At 40.9% G+C, this 26,959-nt stretch overlaps 1 protein-coding gene across 1 annotated transcript in view; it reads right to left on the bottom strand.

The window, feature by feature from the left end:
• The window catches only part of MAN2A1 (mannosidase alpha class 2A member 1), a 169,062-nt gene that overhangs the window by 56,182 nt on the left and 85,921 nt on the right, over positions 1 to 26,959 (bottom strand). Inside the window, exons 7-9 of the mRNA XM_077290144.1 lie at positions 13,903 to 14,089; positions 13,608 to 13,785; positions 11,994 to 12,196 (exon numbers count right to left, since the gene is read on the bottom strand). Of these exons, the coding sequence (XP_077146259.1) occupies positions 11,994 to 12,196; positions 13,608 to 13,785; positions 13,903 to 14,089 (568 nt within the window). The remainder of the gene's footprint in view (positions 1 to 11,993; positions 12,197 to 13,607; positions 13,786 to 13,902; positions 14,090 to 26,959) is intronic.

Below are 26,959 nucleotides of genomic sequence, written 5' to 3'. Positions count from 1 at the left end.
GGCATTGTACCTGACTCCCCTTATCGCTTTTGTAAATTTGTTTTTATATATATTTTTTAAATACCTTGTGTGTGCCCCTGCATCATTGTATATTCTTCTGTTACTTTCTGATTTGTTCAATAAAGTATATATCATTTTTATTACCAGTGTTTAGTCTGTTTTTTTTTCTTTTGGAAAAAAATAACAACGTGTGTAAGATTTCACAAAGGTGTAATACCACACAACTGTGTGTCCTGGGAGAAGATTCAGGACAAGAACTCAAATGATTCAAAACGAAAAAATTGTCTTTATATATGGCACGAGATCGGTCAGAGCACTGAAGCACGTGGGGGGAACTTTGGAATTCTGCTGCGTTAGCCATGTTTTTTATAGCATTATTAGTAACATTGCACAATGCTTGGAAAAACAAGCAACTATGCAATTTACTTGTTATTAAAAATCCACTAGTCCTCAATAATGGAGTGATTTTTATTTTCATTGCTTAGGGCTGCTGCATAGGTTACCAGAAAATGATGCGGTCTGACAGTGGTGTCTGAATATGCACAGTTAGAGCTCCAAAAAGACGCTTTAACAAAGGCCAAGGTAACAATTAAATAATACAAGTTTATTGAACATATCATATAAAAGAGAATCATAAACAGTCAGATTTATTACCACAGGTACCAAGGAAAGAAAGGTGGATACACCCCCAAAAAATAATATATTTGTATATTAGTAAAAAACTGGCAAAAATCTCCAAGGAAGATTGTTTTGTATATAACTAGTGCCTGTAGATACAGGCACTCATAATAGTTAGTCCGTTGTGCATGTGTACATAAGTACGGTAGTTTCCATGTACATATGATATTAGTCCAGTGTACACATTATGGTGGCAGTCACAGTAAAATGGAGAGGATACCTTCTCACTGCAAATAAGTAAAGAGATACAAGAAAAATATAAAAAATTATCTAATTACACAAATCACATTGCACAGTGCCCTATAATATAGCAGCATAATAGCAGGTACACACATGTACCACATGTATGAGGCAGTGTAACATGATAAGAAACCTAAAGAGTAACACACGGACAGAAGAGGGGGAGGTATATAGTTACCTAGGAATGGTAAACTGGGACCCACCACACCCTCAGGTTTCTTTTCATGTTACATTATGTGCATACCTGCTGTTATGCTGCTATATTATAGGGCACTGTGCAATGTGATTTATGTTATTAGATACGGTTTTGTATTTTTCTTGTGTCTCTTTACTTGTTTGCAGTGAGGAGGTATCCTCTGGATTTTATTATGACTGCCACCATAATGTGTACACTGGACTGATATATGTATATGGAAACTACTTATGTACACATGCACAATGCCTATGCAGCATCAATAGTAAAAAGATATAATGTTATAAATAATTTTAAAAAAAAATTGTGCTATTTTCCCCTTCCGACAGCCCCCAAAGCCTTCCCCATCCTCGCGATGCTCTCGGCAGCTCCATTCCCAGTAATGCTTTGCGAAATGACCCCAGATGACGTAGGATCACGCGAGACCGCTACGTCATCAAGGGTTTTTGCCGCAAAGCATTACTGGGAACGGACCTGGCGAGAGCATCGCTAACTCCTGGGCTGGATCCGGGGGCCGCCGGAAGGTATATAACTATATTTTATTTTAATCACTTTTTTTTTTTTTTTTTTTTTTTTTAACAGGGATATGGTGCCCACACTGCTATATACTATGTGGGCTGTGCTATATACTACGTGGCTGTGCTATACACTACGTGGCTGTGCTATATACTACGTGCACTGTGCTATATACTACGTGCACTGTGCTATATACTACGTGCACTGTGCTATATACTACGTGCACTGTGCTATGTACTACGTGCACTGTGCTATGTACTACGTGGCTGTGCTATGTACTGCGTGGCTGTGCTACATACTGCGTGGCTGTGCTATATACTACGTGGCTTGTGCCATTTACTACGTGGACTGCACTATATGCTATGTGGGCTGTGTTATATGCTACGTGGGCTGTGCTATATACTACGTGCACTGTGCTATGTACTACGTGCACTGTGCTATGTACTACGTGGGCTGTGCTATGTACTACGTGGCTGTGCTATATACTACGTGGACTGTACTATATACTACGTTGAATGTACTATATACTACGTGGACTGTACTATATGCTATGTGGGCTGTGCTAGATACTACATGGCTGTATTAAATGCTACGTGGCTGTGTTATATGCTACGTGGGCTGTGCTATATGCTACGCGGGCTGTGCTATATGCTACGCGGGCTGTGCTATATGCTACGCGGGCTGTGCTATATGCTACGCGGGCTGTGCTATATGCTACGCGGGCTGTGCTATATGCTACGCGGGCTGTGCTATATGCTACGCGGGCTGTGCTATATGCTACGCGGGCTGTGCTATATGCTACGCGGGCTGTGCTATATGCTACGCGGGCTGTGTTATATGCTACGCGGGCTGTGCTATATGCTACGCGGGCTGTGCTATATGCTACGCGGGCTGTGCTATATGCTACGCGGGCTGTGCTATATGCTACGCGGGCTGTGCTATATGCTACGTTTACTGAACAAGTTCTGTCATACATATTCTAGAATACCCGATGCGTTAGAATCGGGCCACCATCTAGTTACATACAAAACAATCTTCTTTGGAGGTTTTTGCCAGGAGTTTTTTACCAACATACGAATATATTATTTTTTTTGGGTGTACCCACCTTTCTTTCCTTGGTACCTGTGGTACTCTGTTTGATTTTTTATGATTCTCTTTTATATATGTTCAATAAACTTGTATTTTTTAATTGTTACATTGGCCTTTGTTAAAGCGTTTTTGTAGAGCTCTATGTTCTTGCTTGGCTAATTATATAGGATAATTTTGGTGTCAATATGCACAGTGCTTACAAGTCCTTACCAATACAGCTCATAAGTACTACTCGCCAGGATCGCTAGAGTGCATGGTTATCTGTCAATTCTGGTCATCTTCAATGTCACTATATTCTTCCGATGTTACATAGCAAAATCTGCCTGATAAATCAGTATCAGAGCAGGCAGTACACGTTAGTGGTGCCAGGAGTGTACCGCCCCAAGCAACCAGGATGATGGGAGGCCGGGGATTAGGGTATTCCTGCACAAGATCATGGACTAACCTCTTTAATAAGCAGTCTTTGGCACTGCCAAATGAACAGATAAGATTGCATTGAGAACAGATACATTTAAAGAACTAGAGGTGGGAGAATCAAGAAGCAGAGCTCCAGGGCATGAGCTAGGTCAGTACTCCATGAGAGCCGAATGGGAGACCAGCGAATCTCCTTACTAGTGATGAGCGAGTATACTCGTTGCTTGGATTTTCCCGAGCACGCTCGGGTGGTATCCGAGTATTTGTGACTGCTCGGAGACTTACTTTTCCTTGCTGCAGCTGCATGATTTGCGGCTCCTAGACAGCTTGATTACATGTGGGGATTCTCTAGCAACCAGGCAACCCCCACATGTACTCAGGCTGGCTAGCAGCTGTTAATCATGCAGCTGTGTCAACAAAAACTAAATCTCCGAGCAGTCTCAAATACTCGGAGACCACCCGAGCATGCTCAGGAAATCCCTAGCAAGGAATATACTCGCTCATCACTACTCCTTAGGCCTCTTTCACACTTCTGTCTTTTGCAATCCGTCGCAATCCTTCGTTTTGGGCAAAAAACGCATCCTGCAAATGTGCTCGCAGGATGCGTTTTTTGCCCATAAACTTGTATTAGCGACAGATCACGACGGATTGCCACACGTCGCGTCCGTCATGCGATTTGGCGGACCGTCGTCACAAAAAAAGTTCAATGTAACGTTTTGTTTGTACATCGCGTCCACCATTTCATGCACGGCCGGAACTCCGCCCCCTCCTCCCCGGACTGCAGAATGGGCACCGTATGCGTCAAAAAACTGCATCCGCTGCCCAAGTCGAGCAAAACTTTCACAACGTCCGTGGATACGTCGGCCCGACGCATTGCGACGGACCCGTACCGAAGGAAGTGTGAAAGAGGCCTTACTCTTCGGCATTCGCATTCCTAGTTTCTCCTTTGATTAACTGGGTTGGCGTGACATCGTGTGCATCATGCCGCAATGACCACATAAGACTAGCCCTGACTAATCAAAGAGGAGCCGGAAATGCTGGGAAGGAATAAGATTCGCAGGTCTTCTGTTTAACCATTGCAGGTTACTGATCTAGCTGATGGACCATTGTGTAAAAAATTAATTCTCCCATCTCCAAGAACCATTACTCAGTTGAAAAATTCATCCCACCACTCCAGTGTAAAAACATCGGTGGTCCCCACCAGTCATTATTTTCTGTTCAATTCATCCCACCACTCCAGTGCCGAAGCATCGGTGTATCCCACCCAGTCATTGTTTGCTTTGAAGCAGAAATCACGTGCTGTATAGTGACGTGACCACTATAGCCAAAGGCCACAGCAGTGATACCGCATGCAAGGCTTGAGACTGCCGAGTGATTTCCTGCAGCGGTCATGTGGATAGAAGTGGTGTCACTACTAAAGGAGAATTAATCAAAAAATGTAGACACTGGAGAGTAGGAGATTTAACTGGTGAGCAAAGCGTGCTGTTAGAACAGTTTTTTTTTTTTTTTTTAAATCACAGACAGCCCCTTTAATAAATACATATACAACTAAAGGTTGCCAAAAACAGCTGTGTGTGTTTAAACAGTTAAAGACCATGAAGAACACTTGAAGGTAACATGCTTTACTAAAACCTCACCATAGTTGCCTCTTTTTGAATACTAATGTAACGTCCTTGAGAATTATCCAAGGCTGTGACAGTTGTGACAAGACATATTAAGGCTGCTTAAGAAGGCATTTATAAGCTATGTTCTTCCAGTGCATTATTCATAGAGGCAAATGGGGAATTTAATACTTTCCCTTATTTAAGACTTTTTTAGTAAGGTATTATTTCAATCAAAATTACAATGAAGCTGGGCTATAATCACTGTGCTTTAATTGCACTTACAGGATTCCCTAATTGAATGTAACATTAAAAAACAAACAAGTAATAAGTAAATTTTAGTGCAGCTACTTTATTGCAGTCTCAATTATAGAGTTGTATTCATGCTGGAAAAGTCACAGGCAATATAAAAGCCTTGATTGTTCAAATTAATTACACTCTTATGGTGAATAAAAATATTGTTTAATATAAAAATGACAATGGCAATGAAGTAAAAACAGAAAAAGCTCTGCATAGTGCCAATTAGAAGCAGTACCAACCAATATATAGCCAAAGTATGTCCATAATCATCCAAGCAAATAATGCACAGTTCTACCTAGGGAAAAAGTGGTCATTTTGTCTGGGATCATGTCTGGGCTCCCTGAAGTCACTTTGATATTAGAGCATATAGATAAGAAAACCACAGTGTCTAGATGTTCACAGGTTTCTATGGTCCCAATTAAAAGTTTTTATTTTGCTTACCATCTCAGGTACTGCTGCACACAACGCCCATTCAGATGACATGGACTAGCTCCAATCACTCATTATGGAAAGTGACATGGCAGGTTAAGGAGGCTTAGAGGCCATGCAATGCTCCTGTGGGACATTAACCCCTTCACCCCCAAGGGTGGTTTGCACGTTAATGACCGGGCCAATTTTTACAATTCTGACCACAGTCCCTTTATGAGGTTATAACTCTGGAACGCTTCAACAGATCCTGATGATTCTGACGCAGTTTTCTCGTGACATTGTACTTCATGATGGTGGTAAAAAAAATTTGATATTACCTGCGTTTACTTGTGAAAAAAAAACGGAAATTTGGCGAAAATGTTGAAAATTTTGCAATTTTCCAACTTTGAATTTTTATGCCCTTAAATCACAGAGATATGTCACACAAAATACTTAATAAGTAACATTTCCCACATGTCTACTTTACATCAGCACAATTTTGGAAAAAAAAAAGTTTTTTTTGTTTGGGAGTTATAAGGGTTAAAGTTGACCAGCAATTTCTCATTTTTACAACACCATTTTTTTTTTTAGGGACCACATCACATTTGAAGTCATTTTGAGGGGTCTATATGATAGAAAATAACCAAGTGTGAAACCATTCTAAAAACTGCACCCATCAAGGTGCTCAAAACCACATTCAAGAAGTTTATTAATCCTTCAGGTGTTTCACAGGAAGTTTCGGAATTAAAAAAAAAAAATTAACATTTAACTTTTTTTTTTCAGAAAAAATTTACTTCAGCTCCAATTTGTTTTATTCTACCAAGGGTAACAGGAGAAAATGGACCCCAAAAGTTGTTGTACAATTTGTCCTGAGTACGCCGATACCCCATATGTGGGGCAAACCACTGTTTGGGCGCATGGCAGAGCCTGGAAGGGAAGGAGCGCCGTTTGACTTTTCAATGCAAAATTGACTGGAATTGAGATGGGACGCCATGTTGCGTTTGGAGAGCCCCTAATTTGCCTAAACATTGAAACCTCCTACAAGTGACACCATTTTGGAAAGTAGACCTCTAAGGAACTTATCTAGATGTGTGGTGAGCACTTTGACACTTTGAAGTGCTTCACAGAAGTTTATAATGCAGAGCCGTAAAAATAAACAAATCATATTTTTCCACCTAAATGATCTTTTCGCCCCCAATTTTTTATTTTCCCAAGGGTAACAGAAGAAACTGGACACCAAAAGTTGTTGTCCAATTTGTCCTGAGTACGCGGATATCCCATATGTGGGGGAGAACCACCGTTTGGGCGCATGGCAAAGCTCGGAAGGGAAGGAGCGCCGTTTGGAATGCAGACTTAGATGGAATGGTCGGCAGGCGTCAGATTGCGTTTGCAGAGCCCCTAACGTACCTAAACAGAAACCCCCCACAAGTAACCCCATATTGGAAATTAGACCCCCCCAAGGAACTTATCTATAAGTGTTTTGAGAGCTTTGAACCCCCAAGTGTTTCACTACAGTTTATAACGCAGAGACGTGAAAATAAAAAATCATTTTTTTCCCACAAAAAGGGTTTTTTTGCCCCCCAAATGTTTATTTTCCCAAGGGTAACAAGAGAAATTGGACCCCAAAAGCTGTTGTCCAATTTGCCCTGAGTACGCCGATACCCCATGTCAGGTAAACCCGTTTGTGCGCACGGGAGAGCTCGGAAGGGAAGGAGCACTGTTTTACTTTTTCAACGCAGAATTGGCTGGAATTGAGATCGGACGCCATGCCGCGTTTGGAGAGCCCTTGATGTGCCTAAACAGCGGAAACCCCCAATTCTAACTGAAACCCTAACCCAAACACACCCCTAACCCCAGCTCTAACCATAACCCTAACCACACCCCTAACCCTAATCCCAACCCTAACCACACCCCTAAATCCAACACACCCCTAACACTAATCCCAACCATAACCCTAACCCGACACCCCTAACACAACCGTAAATGTAATCCAAACCCTTACCCTAACTTTAGCCCCAACCCTAACCCTAAGTTTAGCCCCAGCCCTAACCCTAAATTTATCCCCAACCCTAACTTTATCCCCAACCCTAACTGTAGCCCTAACCCCAACCCTAGCCCCAACCCTAGCCTCAACCCTAGCCCCAACCCTAGCCCCAGCCCCAACCCTAGCCCTAATCCCAGACCTAGCCCTAACCATAACCCTAATGGGAAAATGGAAATATATACATTTTTTTAATTTTAATATTTTTCCCTAACTAAGGGGGTGATGAAGGGGGGTTTGATTTACTTTTATAGCTTTTTTTAGCGGATTTTTATGATTGGCAGCTGTCACACACCAAAAGACGCTTTTTATTGCAAAAAATAGTTTTTGCGTCTCCACATTTTGAGAGCTATAATTTTTCCATACTTTGGTCCACAGAGTCATGTGAGGTCTTGTTTTTTGCGGGACGAGTTGACGATTTTATTGGTACCATGTTTGGGCATGTGACATTTTTTGATCGCTTTTTATTCCGATTTTTGTGAGGCAGAATGACTAAAAACCAGCTATTCAAGAATTTCTTTTTTGGGGGGAGCTGTTATACTGTTCCGCGTTTCGTAAAATTGATAAAGCAGTTTTATTCTTCGGGTTAGTACAATTACAGCGATACCTCATTTAGATAATTTTTTTATGTTTTGGCGCTTTTATACGATAAAAACTATTTTATATAAAAAATAATTATTTTTGCATAACTTTATTCTGAGGACTATAACTTATTTTTTCGTTGATGACACTGTATGGTGGCTCTTTTTTTGCGGGACAAGACATTTTCATAAAGAGAGTATAGGACACGAGGATCCCTCCTACCCAGGTGAGAGGTATTAAAGACCGTACATATGCAGTGCATGAAGATCAGAATATCTGTAATAACAGATATGTATATAATAAATATATACCCTTCCTCTAAGTGCCTTAGTCATTAATATGTCTATTATTGATATACTGTATATACTCGAGTATAAGCCGAGATTTTCAGCCCAAATTTTTGGGCTGAAAGTGCCCCTCTCGGCTTATACTCGAGTCATGGTCGGCGGGTGAGGGGGAGCGAGGACTGTTGCATACTCACCTGCTCCTGGCGCTCCTAACGCTGTCCCAGCCTGTCCCATGGTCTCCCGCGCTGCAGCTCTTCCTCTATTCAGCGGTCACGTGGTACCGCTCAATAAAGTAATGAATATGGACTCCACACTCCCATAGGGGTGGAGCCGCATATTCATTACTGTAATGAGCTGCAGTACCATGAGACAGGCAGGGACAGTGTCAGGAGTGCCAGGAGCAGGTATTTCATATTCACCTGTCCGTGTTCCATCCGCCGGGCGCCGCTCCATCTTCCCATCCTCTTGCTGTGACTGTGCAGGTCAGAGGGCGCGATGACGTATGAGTGTGCATGCTGTCCTCTGCCTGAACAGTCAGTGTGGAGAGACGGGACGCTGAGGAGCAGCGGGCAGCAACGAGAAGTGAGTATGTCATTTTTTTTTAGTGCAGCAGCAGCATTACATGTGGCACAGTGCTATATGGAGCATCTATGGGGCCATAAAGAACTGCATGGAGCATTATATGGAGCATCTATGGGGCCTTAACTGCATGCAGCATTATATGGGGCATCTATGGGGCCATAACTGCATGGAGCATCTATGGGGCCATAACTGCATGGAGCATTGTATGGGGCATCTATGGGGCCATAACTGCATGGAGCATTATATGGGGCATCTATGGGGCCATAACTGCATGGGGCATTATATGGGGCATCTATGGGGCCATAACGAACTGCATGGAGTGAGTATTATATGGGGCATCTATGGGGCCATAAAGAACTGCATGGAGCATTATATGGGGCTCCTGATTCAATATGGATATTCAAAAACACAACCTACTGATGTCTCAATTAATCTTACTTTTATTGGTATCTATTTTTATTTTTGACATTTACCGGTAGCTGCTGTATTTTCCACCCTAGGCTTATACTCGAGTCAATAAGTTCTCCCAGTTTTTTGTTGCAAAATTAGGGGGGTCGGCTTATACTTGGGTCGGCTTATACTCGAGTATATACGGTAGTCATATTCCTGGTTAAATTATAACGTGTCCTGCTCTAGCTGACCTTATTTGTATTTGTTGGTCTGTTTGAGGCACCATACTTAATGTTTATGTTTATGTGTTTTAACCATTTATAATAAAGACATTCAGTTTTATATATTATTTTTACACTTCCTTGAACACACAGTCTATTTTATTGTGGTATTGATACCACATATTTTTGTGTAACAAAGTATTTGTCTACTGGTTTGTCAGCCTTTTTAAATTATGGGTTTGTTGATGTTGAAAAGTGAAATAAAGTTTAACTTGTTCTGTACCTTAAAACTCCCTTGTCGTATTGTTTGATATATTGTTTGGAGTGGTATTTTGGGCCTATTACCTTTTTATTTGATAGAATATGGCTCAGATTTCTAATATTTATTAGGTATATTATTGCTATTGCCACTATATCCATACCTGCCTGATCGCAGAGGTTGGCACCCTACAATGATTATGACAGTGGTGCCCCTGCTCTTCGACGACTGCCCCTGGGTATCACCAGGGTACCCTAAAACTATATAGGGCAAAACAGTCGGGGATAAATACTGTTGGCAGATACAAATGGTAACAAAAATGGAAAGGTACTTATTTATTTGATGCTATTCTCATTGCCTCTAAAATCGCCTTGACGTGTTTCCCCATAATCAGGTTCCTCAGGAGCCCAATAATGATGACATCTCAAAAGGATAGTAAACCCAGCATCAGATATTTTATGTTAAATATTGATGGTTTGCTGAGCTGTAGGCAGTTTTTGCTATACAGAAATGTTTCTGCAACAATATTTAAAACTAGAGGTGGCCCGATTCTAACGCATCGGGTATTCTAGAATGCACAGCCACATAATATATAACAGAGCCCACGTAGGTTATAGCATAGCCAGGTAGTATATTGCACAACCACGAAGTATATAACAGCCCACGCAGTATATAACAAAACCCACGTAGTATAAAGCACAGCCCACGTAGTATATAACACAGCCACGTAGTATATAGCATAGCCACGTAGTATATTGCACAGCCACGTAGTATATTGCACAACCACGTAGTATATTGCACAACCACGTAGTATATTGCACAACCACGTAGTATATAACACAGCCCATGCGGTATATAACAGCCACGTAGTATATAGTACAGCCCACGTAGTATATAGCACAGCCCACGTAGTATATAGCAGACCACGTAGTATATAGCACAGCCACGTAGTATATAGCACAGCCACGTAGTATATAGCACAGCCCACCCAGTATATAACACAGCCCACCCAGTATATAACACAGCCCACCCAGTATATAACAGCCCACCCAGTATATAACACAGCCCACCCAGTATATAACACAGCCCACCCAGTATATAACACAGCCCACCCAGTATATAACACAGCCCACCCAGTATATAACAACCCACCCAGTATAGAACACAGCCCACCCAGTATATAACAGCCCACCCAGTATATAACAGGCCACCCAGTATATAACACAGCCCACCCAGTATATAACACAGCCCACCCAGTATATAACACAGCCCACCCAGTATATAACACAGCCCACCCAGTATATAACACAGCCCATGCAGCATATAACAGCCCACGCAGTACCTAACACAGCCACGTAGTATATTGCACAGCCCACGCAGTATATAACACAGGCACGTAGTATATAGCAATGCGGGCACCATATCCGTTAAAAAAAACAATTAAAATAAAAAATAGTTATATACTCACCTTCCGTCGGCCCCCGGATCCAGCCGAGGCCTTTACCGACGCTCCGTTCCCAGTAATGCCTAGCGGCAATAACCCGTGATCATGTGGCGGTCTCGCGAGACCGTCACGTGATCTCGGGGCATTGCCGCAACACATTCTTGGGACCGGAGCGCGAAGAGCGGGAAAGGCTGCGGTGGACTTTGGAAGGTGAGAACAATGTTTTTTGTTTTTTTTTTATTATTTTTAACATTCTATGCTTTTAATATTGATGCTGCATAGGCAGGATCAATAGTAAAAAGTGAAGCGGTGTTTAATCCCGCCCCAATATCGCTGATTGATACGACCAATCAGTGACCCAGGATTTCTGTTACAGACAGACGGAAGTTAGAAACAGACGGATATACCCCTTAGGTAATTATAAATATAGAAGTGTAAATTTGGCACCTTTTCAGTGCTAAAAATACATGAAAAACTGACATGACATTTTCACTTGAAATATAAACATTTCTATGTGCATTGTATAGTATTTTTTTTTCCTCATTGAAGTCAATAGGCAGATTATCTTAAGTTTTTTTGGAGTAGGTCCAAAATCTACATCAAGGAATTCCATGTGATCCTGCCTAAAATCCACACCACCAAAAAAATAAAAACACACATTGGATTTTCTTGAATTCAGATCAATACGAAATCATGGAAAATGTAAAGTAAAATATTATGAATAGATTGTATAATAAAAGAGACTTGCCTTAAATGAGACGCCATGACTCGTTCTATGCGTTTATAGAAAGGCCGTGAGGTAAAATACCCACTCCAATAGTGATCATCCCTGTCTGCGTATGTGAAGAAATCACCACTTACAACTGGGAAGAATGATGGGCTGCTGGACTCATCAATATTGCTCGTTCTCCTTAAAGCTCCAAAAAAATCTGACAGGGTACCAAATTTTGCCTAAAAAAGTAAAATATAAATAAGGAGTTTATAAATTATAAAATGTTGTAAAAACACTATAAACCTATTCTTAACAGCATATCCATACTTTCATTTTGACAGGACAGAGATAATTATTCCCTTACTTAAAACCTTAAATACACGTAAAAATCTGAATTTTTTTTACCCCTTTTTACAGGCTCTATAATGAAATGTATACTGTATTTTTCGGATTAGAAGATGCACCCCCCCACACACAATTTTGGAGGGGAAATGGGGGTGCGTCTTATAATTCAGATATACCTTAGTGGCTGCGGTGGAGACATAGAATGGATACAGAGCCCCCGCACCACCGAACCCTGGCAGTGGTGCACATCCTCACACCCCTCATCCCAGCCTGCGGCCTGCAGCAACGCTCCACTCTTGCCTCTGCCAGCAGCGACCCTGGGACCCCGCTTCACCGCAACCATCATCCCCGGTAAGCAATAAGACGCATGGATTATAAGAAGCACCATCATTTTATTAAAAAAAAATAGTTTTGTTTTTTTTCTCCTCAAAAATCTTATAACCCGAAAAATACGGTATATGAAATTATAGAATAAATAAGTTGAGTGATTTCATAAACAGTGGTCTCAAATTATAGGCCCAAAATAACTAAGATAGCAGAAAAAAAAGCAGATAGGGAATCTGAGTAAAGCAAGTCTTTAGATGGTGAGGGAAAGGTGCTGGAGCTGTATAACCATGTGTAAAAGACAGAAGATTTTTCAGGGTCCTGTACAGTGCACACAAAATGAACAGGAGATAGAGAATGACCTGGTGCTTAAAAAGTCATTTGTCCTTACAGAGTGTAGCACTGTGCTTGAAACGGGAATTATTTGCTCCAAATGTTAGCACGAACGTAGGATGTAAAGAAAAATATCAATGGAAAACCTATTAGTAAGTAAAAAGAGCATTACTTACTGACCCTCTCCGGCGGCACCTCAATAACACTGCTTGACCTCACGACATGCAGCAGTGACATCACTACCACAGACTGTGGAGACTGTGGAGCCCAGTGATTGGCTGCAGTGGTCATGTGCACTGTAGTCATGACATCACCGATGAAGCCTGTAAGCAATCTCTAGGAGCGGAAGCAGAGTTCCAGCATTGGAGCAGGGGTCAGTAAGTAAAGCTGTTCGGGAAAAATATTGTAACCTGAGGAAACCCTGTACACAACTCAAGCTGAAATATAACTTCCACTATAATGTGATTAGGGCTTCAATCTACTAGAATTCTGTTAGGAAATGCAGTAGGCGCTGGAGCAGAGAAAATATATTCACAATCTATTCCTAAGTGAGCATGAAGACACACTGGATGCTACTAAATTTAAAGGGAAAATTGCCATTAGTCCTCCAGGAAATCTAGGATTTGAAACTAAAATTCTAAAACCTACCTTAACATGGAGCTCAGGGTGAGAGTTCATGTAATCAAACAGCTTTTGATAGTTCTGGTATTGCTGATCCCACTCGGAGCTGTCACTGTAGCGAAAATCATCACCCAGTGGGACTAAGAGCACTTTAGTGCGGAAGAGCTTTGACTTCTTTCTGTACTGATCTAAAAGCATCCAGGCTCTGTAATGAAATCCAGTAAAAACATGGATAAAGACTTGGGAATATAGCAACAACAACAAAAAAAAGTACAGAAATATGTAATACACAAAGAAATACATAAAATGTAAAATATAATACCTATGTTCTACATTGCCCTCGTTAATAGGCTCAGGCGGCACTCTCCAAGGACAATTAATTCGACCTCCAGGTAGACGCTTAAAATCAAACTGACAGCAGATCTTTGGGTCTGGACCACAAGTATGAGGAACATCATAGCTGTAGAAAGGCATCATGTGGCACAAAATGTTGGTACTACCTCCTAAATCTAGAAATAAAATACATGTATAAATGATAAGGGCAGTGTAACATAAGCATAATACAATTAAGCAATAGCTTGGTACTTAAACACCGACTTAACCATTAAAACTACTATAAAAGAGGCTAAATTGAATGTAGACAAATGCATTAGAAGCAATTAGAAACAGGCAAATGAAGAAATAACCCAGTTTTTACAATGGACTCTAGAGCACAAGCATGAGGTTTTGCTGTGTAGACTGGGGTAGAGTCAAGAAAGGGCTCTATATAGTTACTGCAGGAGTCCTAGATAAGACTGGATGGTCTCAATATGGACACAGATAAATCTCTTTATGAATCTCATCGCTCACTTCTTGGTCTCCGGTTGAGGAGACATACTCTACTCACTTTCTGGAAAATATAAGTCTATTGACAATCTTCTTGATATCAGGAGCTGTGTAAGTGCTCAGCATAGAATACAGGATAAATGTTATCCAAAATGTCATGTAAAATGTTACCAATAAAAGCTTTAACACAATCCACAAAAGAAAAAAAAAAATAAGTCTGTGTTCAGGTCTGTCGACGGTTAACAAAAGTATAGGGGGATTTGACATTCCTGGTAACAAAAGGCTCTGGGAACATGAAGTGGCCCCTCCTAAAAGATATTCAGCTAATTTTTTGCTCCCAAATCCAAACGCTTCAATTTCTTCTGAGCCACACTGTGCCTAAACCACACTTAGCATTCACATTTGGCATTTCTGTAGCGATGAGAGCACACTTAAAGGGAACCTGTCATTGCAAAAATCAAAGATGAGCTGCGGCCACCGGCATCAGGGGCTTATCTACAGCATTCTGTAATGCTGTAAATTAGCCCTCGATGTAACCTGAAAGATGAGAAAAAGAGAGGTTATATTATACTGACCCAGGGGCGGTCCCGCTGCGGTCCGGTGTCTCCCATCTTCATGCGATGACGTCCTCTTCCTTCCTGCTGTCAAGGCTCCTGCGCAGGCGTAATTCTCTGCCCTGTTGAGGGCAGATCAAAGTACTGCAGTGCGCATGCACCAGGAAAGCTCAGAGAGGCCGGCGCACTGCAGTACTTTACGCTGCCCTCAACAGGGCAAATCAGTACGCCTCCGCTGGAGCCACGACACGAAGCAAGGAGGATGACGACATCGCAAGAAGATGGGAGGCTCCGGACCTGAGACGCTCATCGGACCCGGACCGCCCTTGGGCTCACCCAATAATATAATATAATCTAACTTGTTTTTCTTATCTTTCAGGTTACATCGGGGGGATTATCTACAGCATTACAGAATGCTGTAGATCAGCCCCTAATGGCGGTGGCAGCAGATTACATGTGAAAAATGAGGTAACAGATTCCCTTTAACTGCCGCCATTAAAAGTCGTAACGGCAGTCGTTAAGGGGTTAATATTGTGTTTAAAAAAACCTTTTGCTTCAACAAAATGGCGCTGGTAAACCTGCGAGACGCAACACAAACCGTAAAGCAGGATATACTATATACAGGGGGAGAAGACATACAGGTATATACAGGGGAGATGACATACATGTATATACTATATAGAGGAGAGGACATACAGCTATATACTATATACAGGAGGAGTTGACAGCTATATACTATATACAGGAGGAGAGGACATAGCTATATACTATATACAGGAGCAGATGACAGGTATATACTATATACAGGAGGGGATGACATACAGTTGCATACTATACGAGTATATAGGGGAGATGAGATACAGGTATATACTGAGGGAAAATATTGGAGTGATCGGGAAAATGACAGGTGTGAGGTCAAAATGACAGGTGTTCAGGGGAAACAGATGTGAGGGGGAAAATGAGAGGCATGATGGGAAAATGAGAGAAGTGAGGTGCTATAACTAACCACAGTTGTTACTATGCCCAGGCAACGCCGGGCTCTTCAGCTAGTAGTTAATAAAAATATATTTCTCACATGTCTATTTTATATAAGCATCATTTTTTAAACAATAATTTTTTTATATTGTTAGGAAGATAGAATGGTTAAAAGTGGATCAGCAATTTCTCATTTTTACAACCAATTTTCCAAACCGGACCGCCCCTGGGTGAGCAAAATCAAACAGTTTTTTTCTTATCTTTCAGGTTATATCAGGGGCTTATCTACAGCATTACAGAATGCTGTAGATAAGCCCCTAATGGCGGTGGCCGCTGCTTATATGTGGAAAATGAAGTGACAGATTCCATTTAAGGGGCCTTATTCCTCCTGCTCCTCATGCTCCTTTTTACACAGCCTCCTCCTGCACCTCATGCTCCTCCTTTATACACAGCCTCCTCCTGCACCTCATGCTCCTCCTTCATACACAGCCTCCTCCTGTACCTCATGCTCCTCTTTTATACACAGCCTCCTCCTGCACCTCATGCTCCTCCTTTATACACAGCATTTTTTTTTGCAGCACAGATTTTCTCCTTTCTAGTCACCTCCTCCGGCAGCACCTCACACTCCTCTTCCATATACAATTAGAAACACTTGATCCTGAGAGAAATTTCACTAACTGCAATAAAGCGTTATCGTATACACAGCCTACTTCTTCTGCAGCACCACACTTTTCTCCTTTAGGGTATGTGCACATGTTGCGGATCTGCCTGCGGAAACGCAGCGGATTTGCCGCTGCGGATTCGCAGCAGTTTTCCATCAGGTTTACATACCATGTAAACCTATGGAAAACCAAATCCGCATTGCCCATGCTGCGGAAAATTCAGAGCGGAAACGCTGCGGTTTAATTTTCCACAGCATGTCAATTCTTTGTGCGGATTCCACAGTGTTTTACACCTGCTCCTCAATAGGAATCCGCAGGTGTAAAAACGCAGGTGAAATCCGCCCAAAAATCGTTGCAAATCCGCAGGTAAAACACAGTGCGTTTTACCTTTGGATTTTAAAAAACTGAGCGGTAAAATCTGCACAGGAATCCGCAACGTGGGCACATAGCCTTAAACCTCATTTACATGTTATTTGGTCAGTATTTTTACCTCAGTATTTGTAAGCTAAAACTTGGAGTAAAGCAAATCAGAGGAAAAGTTTATTAGAAACACGACACCACCTCTGTATTTTTCTCCCACTCCTGGTTTTGGCTTATAATTACTGAGGTAAAATACTGACCAAATACTGAACGTGTGAATGTGGCCTTATACACAGCCTCCACCTGCAGCACCTCACTCTTCTCTATACACAGCCTCATACTGTAGCAGCACCTCACTTCTCTCATTTTCCCCCTGAAATCTCTCATTTTCCCCCTCACATTTCTATCCATGAGACTCCTCCCTTTCTGTTGGCGTCATAACTCCATTCTAGACATGACAGAGCTAATGTGGCCTGTGCCTGCTATGTGGAGTGGGCGTGGCTTGATATATACACACATACATACACAACTTTATATATATACTAGATGGTGACCCGATTCTAACGTATCGGGTATTCTAGAATATGTAGGTAGTATATAGCACAGGCTACGTACTATATTGCACAGTGACGTAGTATATAACACAACAGACGTAGTATATAACAGAGCTACGTAGTATATAACAGAGCTACGTAGTATATAACCGGCATGAAAATAGGAGAACCTGGAGCATAAGGTAAGAATATAAACAACTTCTTTCTTTATTAATACAAATAATTGGTGCATATTTTCCAATGAGTAACAAAGATAAGGGGGAAACCCACCCCTCTATAATCCCCATATTAAGTAGTGACCATTGACCGGCCTGCCACACTACTAAGACACATGACATGGAAGTGCTTCTTGCTCCATCTCTTTTATATGGTCACTACTTAATATGGGAATTATAGAGGGGTGGGTTTCCCCCTTATCTTTGTTACTCATTGGAAAATATGCACCAAATGTATTGCTGATATGTGGCTTTTAAATATTTGTATTAATAAAGAAGTTGTTTATATTTTTACCTTATGCTCCGGGTTCTCCTATTTTCATGCATATTCTATGGAGCGGACTTGACTTGTCTGGTTACATATAACACACGTGTTCTCTCCCAGACTATTAATATGATTTTGGGATCTGTAATAATAGTAGTATATAACAGAGCTACGTAGTATGTAACACGGCGTACGTAGTATATAGCAGAGCTACGTAGTATATAACACAGCCACGTAGTATATAACACAGCCACGTAGTGTATTGCACAGCCACGTAGTGTATTGCACTGCTACGTAGTGTATTGCACAGGACTGTCTTAACACAGCATGTTCATTTTTTTTTTTTTTTTTTTAAACATTGGCAGTGCAACATGGGCATAAGATAAAAAATATACTCTTCCACAAATAAAGTCGCCATAATGAAGTCCGCTTTTATACTTTAGCCAGTGCCAAGCATGGGGGAATAATGAACAGCTAATCAATTAAATAAGTGAGAAAAATCCTGCCAACATGCAGTATAGAATAGGACTGTCTTAACACAGCATGTTCATTTTTATTTTATTTATTTTTTATCTTATGCCCATGTTGCACTGCCAATGATTTAAAAAAAAAAAAAAAAAAAAATGAACATGCTGTGTTAAGACAGTCCTATTCTATACTGAGTGTATTGCACAGGCACGTAGTATATTGGTCAGCCACGTAGTATATAGCAGAGCCACGTAGTATATAACAGCCACGTAGTATATTGTAGAGCCACGTAGTATATTGCACAGGCACGTAGCGTATTGCACAGCTATGTAGTGTATTGCGCAACTATGTAGTATATTGGTCAGCGACGTATATAGCAGAGCCACGTAGTATATAACATAGCCACGTAGTATATTGTAGAGCCACGTAGTATATAACAGTCACGTAGTGTATTGCACAGCTATGTAGTGTATTGCGCAACTATGTAGTATATTGGTCAGCGACGTATATAGCAGAGCCACGTAGTATATAACATAGCCACGTAGTATAATGTAGAGGCACGTAGTATATTGCATAGCTACATAGTATATTGCACAGCCACGTAGTATATAACAGAACCACGTAGTATATTGCTCAGTCGACGTAGTATATAACAGAACCGACACAGCCACATAGTATACTGCACAGCTGCGTAGTATATAACACAAAGCACGTAGTATTTTGCAGCGCCACGTAGTATATTGGACAGTCACGTTGTATATTGCACAGTCACTTTGTACATTGCCCAGCTACATAGTATATAGCACAGAGATGTAGTATATAACACGCAGTATGTAACACAGCCCACATAGTATATAGCAATGTGGGCACTATATGCATGGTTAAAAAAAAGACTAAAAATAAAAAATAAACATATACTCACCTTCCGAAGGCCCCTTGAAGTCCTGGCGCCTGTGTGCAGTGCACGCGACAGCTTCGGGTCCCAGGGTTGGTATGAGCGCAGGACCTGTGATGACGTCACGTCACATGACCGTGACATCATGGCAGGTCCTTCTGGCATAGCATCCTTGGCACCGGAACCTGCTGCTTGCACTGCCGAGGACAGCGCGTGACGTCGGAAGGTGAGAATAACCTTTTGTTTATTATTATTATTTGTAACATTAGATCTTTTTACTATTGATGCAGCATACGCAGCATCAATAGTAAAAAGTTGGTAACACAGGGTTAATAGCTGCATTAACGGAGTGCGTTACACCGCGGCATAACGCGGTCCATTAACGCTGCCATTAACCGTGTGTGAGGGCTGACTGGAGGGGATTATGGAGCGGGCACTGACTGCGGGGAGGAAGGAGCGGCCGTTTTGCCACCGGACTGTGCCCGTCGCTGATTGGACGTGGCTGTTTAGCCGCAACCAATCAGCGACTTGGGATTTCCGTTACAGACAGACAAAGACGGAAGTGACCCTTAGATAATTATATAGTAGATATAGATTTTGTGTGGTATTGCTATTAGTGATGAGCAAACATATTCATATAAAGTCTTATCTGAGCATGCTCGGGTGTTAGAGTATCTTGGGCGTCCTCATATATATGTTCACGCCCCTGTGGATGCTAGACAGTCTGAACACATGTAAGGACATCCTGTTTGTTAGGGAATCCCCACATGTTCAAGGAGCCACAGGGACGCAAACATATTATACAAGCACGCCCAAGATACTTGATAACAACCGAGCATTGCAAAATTTGGCCTGGTCAGGAAGGTGAAAACTGGCTCGGTGGTGAATATTTTCCATATAAATAAATAAATAAATAAATAAATAAAATCTTGCAAATTTTCACTCAAGCTACTAAGCTTATTAGGCTGCTATTAACTGAGATCACTTCAAAGTACTCAGCAAATTGTAGGGATTGTCTACTAATGGAAAACCCCTGCTTAATCTAAATAAATGTATGCGAACCTCCCGAATATGTCATAAAGAGGGTGACTTTAATAGAATATATAAAGGACGTTTTTCAGATTTTATGAGCTTTGTAGGTCAACTCCTGAATATATTCTTTTCACAAATAGGTTGGTTTGACATTTGAGAAAAAAATATTACCTTACACATTTGATAATTTTTCTGTTTTTTATTTTAACATATCATATGAGGTCAGTAAAATGATCATAAGAGCGTTACTGACGTCAAGTCCAACAGAAATGCCTAGAGAAACCGGAATCTCCAAGATATCCATGACACACATTGCATTGCTCATATTTGTATCTTCAAGCTAAGGAGGATCTCCACAGATGCCAACTTCTGACATTACTTAATGATAAGTCAGAGCCAAAAATGTAGACAAAAGTGCACGCTCCCTTTGAAGTCCTAACTAAAGGTGAAATGTTGTTATTTTAACTACAGCCAAATACAATTTCCGTAATTGAAAAGTCCCACTAGGCACCTGCAATCTGTATGGTCCGGGGGCAGGTTAGCTGCGGTAGTGAAGCTAAGGGGTTTGGGGATGGAAAGAATATTATTAATATCTAATATCTAATAACTGTTTCTCCCAGAACAGTAAACACGTTATTAGTGTCAGAACACCTCTATAATATTTCTGAACATCTACAGTATATATATACCATATATCTACAGCATCTGTATACTCAGATCGGTGACTGAACCGGCGGTATCCCCATGACTGAATATGGATGCTGGCAGGGAGAATAAAGGTAATTTTCTACCCACTGCATTCGGCTATGTGCAGGCGCCGGGCAGGATAATAACGCTGATAACCTTCAGATTAACCCCATATCTGCAGGTCAACAGCGTCATTCCTGATGAGAAACACACAGGCCTACCTACATACTTCAGTAAAAGTAAAATCAGGAGGATATGGAGTATGCTTGGTTCAAATAGTAACTTTTTATTAATATAACAACTTCTAAACTCAGTACATAATGCATATGTACACACTAAGGCCTCATTTGGATGAGTAGATTGTCCTAATGTTTACACTATCCTTATTTCAGAGGTAACACCATGAAACTAAAAAGCTATAAGAATTTTTAGAGATATAAACTAAGCTACATAGTTACTACGGTGAGGGAAAAAAGTAACATATCCAAAAGGATGTGCATGAGGGGGAAAGTTTGGGCAAGTAGAGAACATTTTATAAATAAATAAATAAAGCATGAGCCACTCTGCTCCTTTGATTGTTAATCCAGTCTGATCGTCACTTTGAATCAAACAAGAATGCTATACATGCACCTAGCTACTGAAGTATTTTCTTTAAAGAGGGGGTCCACTGATAGGACAACCCCTGCTCGATCTGAATGTTTGGCGCTGATAAAATAAAAAAAACACTTATAGTCACCTCCTCTCACGGTGCCGTTCCAGCGGAGTCAGCACTCAAGTTCTGGGGCTCTCGTTTGATTATGTCGCAGACATGTTGAACGTCAACAGGAAGCCAGTTCTGCGTATGCTCACTCACTTCCTCTTGATGTTCAATTTGACTGAAGGCGGGGACAGCTATGCCAGCTATAATTGGGCGCTGGGCTCTCATGTAATAACCTTATATCAGCCCCAGGAATGCGAGTGCCAACACCGCTGGCACGGAAAGTGCGTAGAAGTGTTTTTATTTTATCAGCACCAAACATTCAGATCCAAAAAGGGTTATCCTAGTGGTGGACAACTCCTAAAAACATGGAGTCTAAACATCCTTGGAGTCTGAAGGATTAAAGGAGTCTAAACAACTCCTTTAAACATAGTCTACAGGTGCCCGTACAGTGCAGGCTGGTCTCACACATCCATGTTTTGCGGTCCAAATACAGATTGTAATGCAGAGTGGCATGGGTCCACTGACCCAAATTCAACAGCCTCATATGCGGCTATTGCTTTGTTGTAACCAGCTCCTGATGTAGACCGTTTCACAGATTCAGAGTTCTTATGGCAAAATCTTTTCACCACTGAAACCTTTCTTTCTCATGCTCGAGATAAATTCCTTTAGAACACAAGGGAGTACTAACAAATTTGCTTTTCAACATATTGTAACTTTTTTATACTTTTACTATTATACAAAATAATCATACCCACCCCCTTAGATGTGAAGACTAAGTAACTTTGCTTTACCTTATTCTGACAACCAAGACCATCCCTACCGCTTACCAGTTTCTTCTTACAGCATATTTCTAACTCCAGGACTGCCTTTATATGAAGTAAAGAGTGTATTCCAAATGAGGGCACAACAGGTTTTATATAGTGCAAAATGTAGAACATTTCCAGCAGTACAGACATGGTTACATAAGTCTTAATCTTTATCCCATCATAGTTAAAATAACAACTACAGGAGTCCATGGACAGGCCCGCACATTTCAAGAGGTTATGCCTCACTGATGGCTATCGGCAAGTTTCTGTCCCTCTCTGCAGTCTTCTTATGGTGAGCTATGGGAGATCAAATGACTCTCCCCCAGCTCACATCTGGCTGTCATATTATTAATATGTTAGTGAGGGAGAAAAGCTAATTATTACAGTCCCATGAAAACCAGCTGATAGATTTTGAATGCTGTTTTTTAGTATGTGATTGATACATACACAAGTCCTGTTCTACATTTTAGTATAACTGTGTCGTCCATGTTTTACTTTTACATAACACAGCACCATCATTTGCATGGAGTCAATTAAGATTATCTGGACTACCACCCAGAAAAGCAACAAATCAACCAACTGCAAACACAGATCATTAACCCCTTAGTGACGGATCCAATTTGTAGCTTAATGACCAGGCCAATTTTTACAATTCTGACCACTGTCACTTTATGAGGTTATAACTCTGGGACGCTTTAACGGATCCCGCTGATTCAGAGAATGTTTTTTCGTGTCATATTGTACTTCATGGTAGTGGTGAAAATTTCTTCTATATTACTTGCGTTTATTTATGAAAAAAACAGAAATATGGTGAACATTTTTAAAATTTAGCTATTTTCAAATTTTGAATTTTTATGCCCTTAAATCAGATATATGTCACACAAAATAGTTAATAAATAACATTTCCCACATGTCTACTTTACATCAGCACAATTTTGGAAAATTTTTTTTTTTGTTAGGAAGTTATAAGGGTTAAAAGTTGACCAGCGATTTCTCATTTTTACATCAAAATTTACAAAACCATTTTTTAGGGACCATCTCACATTTAAAGTCACTTTGAGGGGTGCAAGACAGAAAATACCCAAACGTGACACCATTCTAAAAACTATACCCCTCAAGGTGCTCAAAACCACATTCAAGAAGTTTATTAACCCTTTACGTGCTTCACACGAACTGAAGCAAGGTGGAAGGAAAAAAATTAACATTTTCCTTTTTTTTTTTTTTTTTTACAAACATTTTAATTCAGAAACAATTTTTTTTTTAATTTTCACAAGTGTAGAAAGAAAAAGAACCACAAAATTTGTTGTGCTATTTCTCCTGAATACGCTGATACCCCATATGTGGGGGTAAACCATTGATTGGGCGCACGGCAGAGCTCGGAAGGAGCGCCATTTGGCTTTTTCAATGCAGAATTGGCTGGAATTGAAACTGGCGCCATGTCGCGTTTGGAGAGCCCCTGATGTGCCTAAACAGTCGAAACCCCCCACAATTGACACCATTTTGGAAACTAGACCTCCCAACGAGCTTATCTAGATGTGTGGTGAGCACTATGAACCCCCAAGTGCTTCACAGAAGTTTATAATGCAGAGCTGTGAAAATATTTTTTTTTTTTTTTTTTTTCCACAAAATGATTTTTTTAGCCCCCAATTTTTTTTTAATTTTCCCAAGGATAACAGGAAAAATTAGACCCTAAAAGTTGTTGTCCAATTTGTCCTGAGTACCCTGATGCCCCATATGTGGGGGTAAACCACTGTTTGGGCGCACGGCAGAGCTCAGAAGGAAGGGAGCACAATGTGACATTTTTAACGCAAAATTGGCTGGAATCAATGATGGCGCCATGTCACATTTGGAGACCCCGATGTACCTTCACAGTGAAAACCCCCGAATTCTAACTCCAACCCTAACTCCAACACACCCCTAACCCTAATTTCAACCCTATCCATTGACGGCGCTGTGGTTTAAGTACCCTTAACTATCGCCGTTACAAGGTGTATCGGCGGTCGTTAAGAGGTTAAAGACAACCCTAAAGAAAATGTTTACCAATTTTTCCATGATCTAGAAAAATAGGAGAAGGACATTTGTGCCCTTAAAACAAAGAAATATCAGAGGGATTTAACTGATAATGACAATAAAAAGGTTGTCAGATGGCAAACTAGGAAGCAACGCTTAACACCGTCATCTCGGGAGTTCCTCAGTTACATCTATTGCCTCACATTCCAGTCAAGTATCCACACAGGATATGGATCCCACTAGGAATGTATATGAGACCACCAGAAATCATGGTAAAAAAAAAAATTCTCAAAAAACTGTTTTCGTTACAATCACGGCTCTAAGTCGGACGAACCCAAGGTAATTAATCCGTCCAATCACAAATTAACAAGAAAAAATTCTTGAACGAGGACTAATTTTTTCCCCCGCTAATTCTGTCTTTGAGGCCATAAAGGATGTGCATTTATTTGCTAGAAAATTGATCCTCAAGCGATACCATGATAAACCTCAGGCACTGGGCTCTACAGATGCTACTCAAGAACAGGAGGCTATTGCTATCCTGGAGTCCTTACTAAAGGAACAAGAAACATCTTCGGTGAGTAATTACCCCATGCATCTATATGGCAAATCCAAGAAATTCCCCAGTCTTAACATGTACCCGGCTGTTGAGGTTTTTGTTAAAATGGTCAGCCAAGACACTGAGAAACTTGGCTCATCTCTTCGATCTGAGGGAAATGGGGCTGAGAATAGGGCCATTAATCAGATCAGACAATGGATAGATGTAACAATTAAACCTGCAGGCAAAGGGGGAAATGTAGTCATTTGGCCAAATGACCTATATGAAAAACAAGCTTAAAAATTGCTTCTTGACAAAAAGTGTTACAAGAGGCTTTTAATTATAACCCCCTCACTGAAATTCAGCAGGAATTATTCAACATCGAAACACAGGCATTTAAATCAAATATAATTCCTAAGAAACTCATGGACACCATTCTTGCCACAAAACCTCGCATGTCTACCTTCTACGTAGTTCCAAAAATTCACAAAGACCCCGTCAACCCACCGGGCCAACCAATTGTATCCTGTAATGAGGGTATTTGTGAACTGGCCTGTTTAATAGATGATTTCTATTTAAACCCATGGTCTCTACTCTTCCATCCTTCATCAAGGACACCACTGCAGTCCTTCACAGTTTTGACGGCTTATACAGTATGTTCAAGACAATATGCTCATTGTCAATGCATATACTTCCATCAGGCATGAGGACTAACTTAGTGCCGTTTCCTGGTTCCATGCAGCTGGCGATTTTGATCCATCACTCTCTGAGTTTATTCTACAACTTAAAATTTGTTCTTACAATTGTTTTCTATTTAAAGATCAGATTTTTCTCCAGAAGCAGGTGACCGCAATGGGAGTGGCCTGTGCTCCGTCCTATGCAAATCTTTTTCTTGGCGCATGGGAGGGGGAAATTTCTCTCAGTAACCCGGTCGAACGGATCGATAAAGCGCATCACTGGATCCGTTATATTGATGACATCCTATTTCTCTGGGAGGATACCGTTGAACATTTGAATGAATTTATCACCATATTGAATCGAAAGGATAGGAATACTAAATTGATATTTACATATGGAAGCCAACTTAATTTCCTTGACCTTGATATTTGGGTTTTCCCACAAGGCTTAATTGAGACTGTCATATATAGAAAACCAACTGCGACAAACACACTATTGCATGCCAGTTCATCTCATCTACCTTCAACAATCAACAGTATACTGGTTGGCCAACACCTAAGGATTCACCACATCTGTTCCACCGATGAGACCCTTGAACACCAGGGCCAAGGACATTTACCACAGTTTCCGTGAACGCGGTTACAGTCATAGGCAGATACGTCACGGTTACAAATGTGCATGCTGTCTCTCGGAATGATCTTCTGTATCAGACTAATAATAAAGATCCCCATGGTTTTGATTCACAAGTGCAACTGATTAACCCATACAACAGTCAGTGGAATTCTTTTACAGACATTATCAAGAAACATTGGGGGATTCTCCTGACTAATGCAGTATTTAAAATTTCACTCAATAATAAACTTTCATTACGGCCAAAAGATCTCACAACCTTCGGGATCTACTCGTCAGGAGTCATTACTCCCCAGGATTTAGGAATGCTCAATTGAGAAATGAATCCTTACAAGGGTTCTTTCCCTGCACATTCTGCAAGGCTTGCAAGAATTTAATAAAGAGCAAGGATTTTTCCAACTCCAACGGAAGTTGCACTTATAAAATTCTTCACTGTCTAACCTGTTCTTCAAAAGGGGTGATCTTCTAGGCTCAGTGTCTGTGTTCAAAAATATATGTTAGAATGACTACACGAGCTGAAAGATCAGA

Source organism: Ranitomeya variabilis, chromosome 1 (genome assembly GCF_051348905.1).
Source record: "Ranitomeya variabilis isolate aRanVar5 chromosome 1, aRanVar5.hap1, whole genome shotgun sequence".
Classification (NCBI taxonomy): Eukaryota; Metazoa; Chordata; class Amphibia; order Anura; family Dendrobatidae; genus Ranitomeya; species Ranitomeya variabilis.
The sequence above is the reverse complement of the archived record's forward strand: the minus strand, read 5'-3'. Positions and strand labels throughout refer to the sequence as shown.